Here is an 8,819-nt window from a genome sequence, read left to right as displayed (position 1 = left end):
ATAAGATTAAATTAAAGTAACCAGAAGAACTGTACCACAGAAACTCAGATTTAGACTTTTTTATTGATAGATGCTGCATATCTAAGAGACAAATGAACAGTACAGTAAGATTCCTTGACATAAATCAATGTACATTTAAGATATATGCATATCTATTAGCTGTTAATCATTGAGTTTCTTTATTTTGTGAAATCATATTAACAACAATCTTTCCCATGTTTCTGTTGGCTTCCATGTGTCTGTGAGCTTCTGCGATGTCCTCCAAGCTGAACGTGCTGTCAATCACTGGTCTCAAGGAGGCAGGCTGGTCTGAGAAATATGGCAACACTCTGTGTGAGAAAGCCCTAACCAGCTCCGCTTTGTACTGTAAGGAAAATGGACAAAGAAAGGACAGAGCCCGGTCAAAGACATGTTCGTCCAAGAGATGTGTCAAAGGAAACTTGCAAATTGGCCCATAATGGAAAACCAGACATTGAGAACAAAGAGGAAGATGAAAGTGAGACTTCTATTAGTATGAGTCAACACCCATGCAAAAATGAGGAAACACAACTGGTGAGCTTTTTCTCACCTGAAGACTACGAGAACGTAGGAGGCTGCTGAGCAAGTGACCTCGCTTGGAGAGCAGTTTGCCCAGCAGATCTCCCTCCACGGTCCGGCCTCCCATGGTACCGTACAGCACCCATCTACCATCAATGGCTAAGGAGCTCACATTTTGCTCCCAGTTTGCCCCGCCAATGCAGTCAAGGATGACATTTGCTCCTTTGCCTGTAAAATGACAGCAATTATAAATACCACAAAACTGATCTTTTTTTACCTGCAGTAAACATTTTATTTTCCAAAAGTGGTGAAAATAGAATTAAAAGAATGAAGCAGATTGTTAACTGATCAGATAGCAGTTTGTTTTTTTTTTTCTTTTTTTAAGTGAAAATATGTGATTTGACCAAAAAGTTTGACTAATTTATTACATTTCATTGAGTCAGCAGATGTCGTAGACAGCTGGGAGACTAAACCATCCTCTCATCAGTAAGAAAAAATGGGATAAACAGATAATCAAACATGAGACCGATTTAATTCTTATTTTCTTAAGAAATTTTTGCAATTTTTTTGGCTTCCTTGGCTAGACAGATTTTTTTATGAATTGGCTTGTCATAAATTGGACCAATATGGATCATATAATAGATTTGTTTTAATTGGATAGTAATTGGACTACAATGAATTATATTGAATTGAACTGTGCCTGTAAAAGTGCCTTGAGATGATTTTGCTGTGAATTGGTGCTGTATAAATAAAGCTGATTTGAATTACTCAGGTTTGTTTCTTTAATGTTTTGTTTCCAAGGAGTCAGACTTTCATGTAACCATTTAAATGTTCCCCAGGCTTTCTAAATGTTTTTTAAAGTTTTTCTTAGGACATTGGCTGCTTTTTTCAGTCTTTTACAGTCCAGAAGTACAGCCTGAACATGTTCAGAGGAATATGTTTTTGGAATCTTTCATGCATTAAAAAGGCATCAACTGAAGTAAACAGACAAATTAGCAATACTTTGTATCTTAAGGTACCTTGTACCAGTAGCCTGGTTAAGACCATTGAGAGACCACAGTGGACTTTTTACACAGCTGCACATTCACCTTCAGTAAAGTCGTAAACTCCCTGTGCAAAGCTCTCCTCTCTGTAGTTGAATCCAGCGGCTGCTCCCAGCTTCTCGGCCATCCTCAGTTTTTCTGGGCTCCCTGCTGTAACAATGGGCACAGCACCGAACAGACGAACCAGCTGAACAGCAGCTGTACCGACTCCGCTGGCTCCAGCATGAACCAGAACCACCTCCCTGTCCTTCACCTGAGCTGTAACAGAGCAAAACGCATCAAATGCAGATTTTAACATTGGCCTCTTTTGTTTTAACCACAGGATGTTATTTTTTTTTTGTCTCTCCATGTTACCACATATTAATTTAATTTTTAAAGTACTATCCAAAAAGGGAAGAGATATTTGGCTTTGCTACCTATAAAAACCAGCAGCTGAAAAGCAGTGAGCCAGGCCTCTGGTATTGCAGCAGCCTGGCAGAGTGTGAGGTTAGAGGGAACAGGCATTAGGAGCTCTTCAGGTACAGAAACATATTCTGCATATCCTCCTCCACTAAGTAAGGCCATGACCCTGTCATCTGGTTTCCAGTCCCTTTTCAATCCTGGGCCCAGAGCATCCACAGTACCGGCTACCTCCAGGCCTATGATATCACTTTCCCCTGGGGGAGGCGGGTACAAGCCTCGTCTCTATGGAAAACACCAAACAGGCATTATTAGACTACATTAATAAGAGCTGTGATATATTTCACCTTCAGAGTCACTGTATTTCATTATATCACCTCAGAAATCTGCCAGTTTTATTTACAACAGATCTTATCCTACCTGTAACAGGTCTGCCCTGTTGAGGGCAGCTGCATGAACTTTAACCAGGACCTCTCCATCTTTAGGTTCAGGTTTGGGGACAGCTCGCAGCAGCAAATTTTCTGGTCCTCCGGGTACATGGACACACACTGCCTGCATCATCTTGCTGAAACTGGAGCTAAACTTGTGAAAGGCCTATAAAAGGAGGAAAACTTGTTGAGAAATTAACTATAGCTCAACCATTCTCTGTATGTGGTGTAAATAAATAAATAAAGTAACAACTGGCGAACTTTTATTCAGCTGTTTTACACACTCACTGCCTTATTGATGTTTCGTAGTAAAAATCTTCCAGGATGCAGGATTGAAGTCATGTCACAGTCTCAGCACTGGCTGTTGAGAAATGAAGAACAAATAAATAAACAAATAAGTTATTTAAAAAAACTTAATTCCATTACCATTTATAGTTATAATAGCAACTGTATAGAAAAAATTCTAAATTTATTGGAATTGATTTTGTATTGCAGTTTTTTTAGTAAGTAAAACTGTTAAAAAGAAAAAATAGGAGGGCTCACTGAAACCTTTTAAAACACGTAATTAACTATAATGAAATTGACTTGCTGAATGATTTGTTCATTTACAGTAAAAAGCCAAACTGATATTAAACATATCTAAACAGCATCTAATATTAATAAGAACATACAAAGGGAAATATATCTAATATCTAACCTCCAACATAATAAATAAATAAAAGCTCAACAAACAGCCACAAAGATCAATTTTGGATCCCATGGCTTCCCGTTCAATTACACAGCAAGCACTTGTTTAGAGAAATAAAACTATTTTAAGGAAAAAAAGATAAATGAATCAAAGAGATAGAACATGGAAAGCGGAAGAGAAAACAGGTGTTGTGCCATAAAATGATCGTCTGCCAGAAACTGATTAAGAGTCGCGGGAGCGCGCACGCAGCCTCTAAATGCCGTGTCGCTCGGTTTCCCTCGGTGTCGCCAGACTGCAGCTGTTCGATTCGGCATCAACCCGTCGTAACTCACAATTTCACGTGACTTAATAGCCCAGCTGACATAAAAAGAACCCTGTGTTTTGTTAAACACTAGTGTTTAAACTGATTGATGGCAAAGTGCAGACGACGAGATGATTGGGAACGGTTTTTCAAAAATGTTGCTTCTTCACTACTCTGGCTGCCTTTTACGTTCAGTTAATATGATTTATGCATTTAATCACGAGTAAAGTGTCTTAAGAACTTATGTGCATTGCTATTAATAATTTTAGTATGGATGAATGCTATAATGAACTTGCTGAAAGGACAGCGGCCATAAATATATGGGTAGAGAACTCCAAAGGGTCTTTTATTTAATCAAAACTAATCTCTTGTCTAATTTAAAACAGCAAATAACTCTTCAGGGGCAACAAATAGGCCTCAATCACTTTTTGGGAAGGGAAAAAATGGCCATTCTTAGCCATGATTAGCCCAGAAAAAGCATAAAGGATGGTGGAATATTTAAAATGTGCTTTTATCTCATTAATAGTACTCTCTTGATTAGGATAAGGTCACTTTAAAATACAGTGAACTCTTCAGTGGTGACACAGAGGCTTTAATCACTTTTTGGCAAGGGGAAAATGGCCATTATTAGCCTTACTGAACAAATATACCTTATAATGGCAAAAATCACTTTTACCTGCTATTACATGGCCTATTTCACAATAAGAGGCTTCTGAGGTGAACATTTGGAACTGGATGGTCAGTAAATTGTGGTGTAGTACTGTCATAAGTAAACTGTGGCTGGAATTCAAAGTCATTATAGCCTCCTGTTTATTGTCTTACCATTCATTTTGGCTATGTAGTAGAACTCTCTCAATTTGAATTTTTTTCTACGTCATGTCAATTTTACTCTTCGGACCGCAGTACACTGTTTAGATTTTGAATGCATTAACTTGATAGACCTTACAATAGCACTTCCTGTCTGCCAAAAAGTTATTTGCACTTGTTTCAAGGTCTGTAGTGAAACAAATATACCTTCTAATGTCCACAGTTTATTCATGAAAGTACTACACTAAACCTTGCTGACCATCCAGCTCCAAATGTCAACCCTAAAAACCTCTGAAGGTGGAACAGGCCTCATAATAGCAGTTTATACCTGGCAAAAAGTAATTAATGCTGCAATTAAGTCATTATAGCATCTTTTTTTTGATATTAACATCCACTTTGACTTTGATTGATTAAATGAATCAGAATCTTAGAATTGTTTTATTTTGTCAAATAGATTTTAATGAAAACATCACCACACAGATTGCCTTTGCATCATGCATTTCCAAATGAAATTTTACGAAATGCTTTTTTCTGTCAACATATAAACATGTCTGTTCAAATGAAAAACACTAACCTTTAAAAGTCAACTACCTCTTATCAGACCTTTGTGTCTTTCTGTCAGTGACATAGGCATACAGCTGCCCGGTGTTTGCCCCAAATACCATTAAAAAAAATTAAAAAAAAGAAATCAAAGTAGTAATCAGCCAAATGAAGACATTATTTCTTCTTCTGACACACTTCACAGACAAACTTTTTCCCTGTTTTCTTTTTCAGGCAGTTTCGGTGATACCATCGTGGGCACAAGTCACACCCAATCTGTGTTTGACATAGACACAAAATCAACAAAGGAAATAGTTAGGAACATTTTCAATAATAAATCTTGAAAATAAAAACTACCGCAGTTTTTTATCCTTGAGCTTATTACATCTTATGTCATCTTGAAAAAATAATTTTGTTTTTACTGTACTTTCACTATATTTTACTTTTACTTTAATATAAAAACGTGCAAAATAGTTACCCATCACTGCAAAGACATTTCCAGGTAAACACGCTTTTATTAGCAATTATATTATGGCCAAATGCAGTAAGATATGTGAACATATAGTTAATTTAAACTTAATTTACAACCTTTTATTTAGATCATTCATGAGACTCAAGGGTTTAAATGCATCCAGATGGGAATGTGACACAGTCAGTCACCCAATCCAAAAAGATGCCACTTCATGTGGTGTCTATGCATTAAAGGTATGTATTCCTGATTTTTCATGGCAAAACCATGTCATTATGTTACATAAGATCTGCTGCATCGAAGCTAGTATGATCAAGACATATTGGGACAGTAAAAGAAAGGCAGACATTGGAGAATAGCATTGTGCCACAGTGACAACGTGAAATTGTTATTTTGGGGTATAGAACTTTGATAAAATGATCAAAAATAAGAGTGTAAACATGTGATCCCTGTGTGACATAAAAAAATTAATTTGTGTAATTATATATAGTAAGTCATGAGAAAAAAAACCATAAAATTCACACATAAGCAGTTTAAAATTTTAAAATACAGAAGTACCTTTTTGGTTCAATTGAATATGAAAAAAATAATCAATCCCAAAATCATTTAAATGTTGTAACTCACTTTATTCTCTATATTATGTAAGAGTGGTTTAGATGCTGATTCAATGAACACTGAATTTTGTCCAAGAATAAGTCTATGGCAGCGTGCATCCCATTTTTATTCACATGCATATATTCATTGTTGCACTTTTACTTTTACAGTTTGCTGAGTGCATCCTGAGTGGCCTTCCTGTTGCATTTGACAACTCGGTGAAAACCATACATGAAATGAGAGAGCAGATTGCGATCTGCCTCCTGGAAAACACAGGTATTTAGCTAAAATATTATACATACTTACTGTCCCTACACACATGGTCCTTAAACAAGATATATTTTCCATAGACCAAAGCAATTCATCTAAAAATTGCATTTATTACAAATTAATATTCATACAATTTTTTTCTTTTTTCTATTTTATTGTTATACAGACGACTTGACTGAACTTTGCCATCTTTGTGGGCTGGTGAATGGTGACACCCACTGGGTAACTATTTTGCACGTTTTTATATTAAAGTAAAAGTAAAATATAGTGAAAGTACAGTAAAAACAAAATTATTTTTTCAAGATGACATAAGATGTAATAAGCTCAAGGATAAAAAACTGCGGTAGTTTTTATTTTCAAGATTTATTATTGAAAATGTTCCTAACTATTTCCTTTGTTGATTTTGTGTCTATGTCAAACACAGATTGGGTGTGACTTGTGCCCACGATGGTATCACCGAAACTGCCTGAAAAAGAAAACAGGGAAAAAGTTTGTCTGTGAAGTGTGTCAGAAGAAGAAATAATGTCTTCATTTGGCTGATTACTACTTTGATTTCTTTTTTTTAATTTTTTTTAATGGTATTTGGGGCAAACACCGGGCAGCTGTATGCCTATGTCACTGACAGAAAGACACAAAGGTCTGATAAGAGGTAGTTGACTTTTAAAGGTTAGTGTTTTTCATTTGAACAGACATGTTTATATGTTGACAGAAAAAAGCATTTCGTAAAATTTCATTTGGAAATGCATGATGCAAAGGCAATCTGTGTGGTGATGTTTTCATTAAAATCTATTTGACAAAATAAAACAATTCTAAGATTCTGATTCATTTAATCAATCAAAGTCAAAGTGGATGTTAATATCAAAAAAAAGATGCTATAATGACTTAATTGCAGCATTAATTACTTTTTGCCAGGTATAAACTGCTATTATGAGGCCTGTTCCACCTTCAGAGGTTTTTAGGGTTGACATTTGGAGCTGGATGGTCAGCAAGGTTTAGTGTAGTACTTTCATGAATAAACTGTGGACATTAGAAGGTATATTTGTTTCACTACAGACCTTGAAACAAGTGCAAATAACTTTTTGGCAGACAGGAAGTGCTATTGTAAGGTCTATCAAGTTAATGCATTCAAAATCTAAACAGTGTACTGCGGTCCGAAGAGTAAAATTGACATGACGTAGAAAAAAATTCAAATTGAGAGAGTTCTACTACATAGCCAAAATGAATGGTAAGACAATAAACAGGAGGCTATAATGACTTTGAATTCCAGCCACAGTTTACTTATGACAGTACTACACCACAATTTACTGACCATCCAGTTCCAAATGTTCACCTCAGAAGCCTCTTATTGTGAAATAGGCCATGTAATAGCAGGTAAAAGTGATTTTTGCCATTATAAGGTATATTTGTTCAGTAAGGCTAATAATGGCCATTTTCCCCTTGCCAAAAAGTGATTAAAGCCTCTGTGTCACCACTGAAGAGTTCACTGTATTTTAAAGTGACCTTATCCTAATCAAGAGAGTACTATTAATGAGATAAAAGCACATTTTAAATATTCCACCATCCTTTATGCTTTTTCTGGGCTAATCATGGCTAAGAATGGCCATTTTTTCCCTTCCCAAAAAGTGATTGAGGCCTATTTGTTGCCCCTGAAGAGTTATTTGCTGTTTTAAATTAGACAAGAGATTAGTTTTGATTAAATAAAAGACCCTTTGGAGTTCTCTACCCATATATTTATGGCCGCTGTCCTTTCAGCAAGTTCATTATAGCATTCATCCATACTAAAATTATTAATAGCAATGCACATAAGTTCTTAAGACACTTTACTCGTGATTAAATGCATAAATCATATTAACTGAACGTAAAAGGCAGCCAGAGTAGTGAAGAAGCAACATTTTTGAAAAACCGTTCCCAATCATCTCGTCGTCTGCACTTTGCCATCAATCAGTTTAAACACTAGTGTTTAACAAAACACAGGGTTCTTTTTATGTCAGCTGGGCTATTAAGTCACGTGAAATTGTGAGTTACGACGGGTTGATGCCGAATCGAACAGCTGCAGTCTGGCGACACCGAGGGAAACCGAGCGACACGGCATTTAGAGGCTGCGTGCGCGCTCCCGCGACTCTTAATCAGTTTCTGGCAGACGATCATTTTATGGCACAACACAGGAATATGTAGTAATTGTGCTTTACTTCTGCATTGATATAACACTGGTAAACTTTCAGGAATAACCCGTTACGCAAGGCGCATGCGTTTCAAATTCAATCTAGGTCTGTTAAAGGGTCTTAGCTGAGAAAAGGGTTCATTAAACTGTACTTCTGTTCTGACTTTTTTTTTTTTTTTTTTGGTAGATAATTTACAGAAAAGAAAGTCGCACAGCATTAGTCTACACATCGTTAGAGGTCTTCATGTGTTGCAGAATACTGAACTTACCAGTCTGTGATGTCTTCTGCTCATCAACTTTGGGCTGTGTGACACTTTTTGGGGAAGTTTTGTTGCATTTTCAGAATTTATGCAGGAGGGATCGACTTCAGAGGGGCAGGCTTTACAACCTTAGCCTTAAAGGGGTATTTCACTAGGTTTCAAGTAATCCAACTGTCGGATTCATCCAAACAAACAAAAAAATGTTCCCAACCAGTAACATAATAGAACACCTGATAACGGGAAAGTGTTAAGAAAAAAAGACACAGATGTGAAACCGAAATCACTGGAGGACTGAATCACAAATAAAAAAGCGTGGTTTGAA

The 8,819-nt window shown here is 36.4% G+C and overlaps 2 protein-coding genes across 2 annotated transcripts; one reads left to right on the top strand and one right to left on the bottom strand.

Moving 5' to 3' along the window:
- Positions 1-48: 48 nt before the first annotated feature.
- Positions 49-8,788, bottom strand: tp53i3 (tumor protein p53 inducible protein 3). The gene is made up of 7 exons (XM_041972480.1): positions 8,507-8,788; positions 2,696-2,768; positions 2,400-2,573; positions 1,997-2,264; positions 1,626-1,838; positions 569-765; positions 49-364 (listed from the first exon to the last, which is right to left on the bottom strand). The coding sequence occupies exons 2-7, from the start codon at positions 2,747-2,749 to the stop codon at positions 167-169; spliced, it is 1,104 nt and encodes a 367-aa protein (XP_041828414.1). The 5' UTR covers positions 2,750-2,768; positions 8,507-8,788; the 3' UTR covers positions 49-166.
- Positions 5,347-6,607, top strand: LOC121631512 (PHD finger protein ALFIN-LIKE 5-like). Its single transcript, XM_041972499.1, has 4 exons — positions 5,347-5,448; positions 5,977-6,082; positions 6,243-6,298; positions 6,501-6,607. Exons 1-4 carry the CDS (start codon positions 5,350-5,352, stop codon positions 6,597-6,599), a joined length of 360 nt encoding a protein of 119 aa, XP_041828433.1. The 5' UTR covers positions 5,347-5,349; the 3' UTR covers positions 6,600-6,607.
- Positions 8,789-8,819: the final 31 nt, after the last annotated feature.

This window comes from Melanotaenia boesemani, chromosome 20 (genome assembly GCF_017639745.1).
Source record: "Melanotaenia boesemani isolate fMelBoe1 chromosome 20, fMelBoe1.pri, whole genome shotgun sequence".
In the NCBI taxonomy this organism is placed as follows: Eukaryota; Metazoa; Chordata; class Actinopteri; order Atheriniformes; family Melanotaeniidae; genus Melanotaenia; species Melanotaenia boesemani.
Note: the sequence above shows the minus strand (reverse complement) of the source record. Positions and strands in the feature narration are given on the sequence as shown.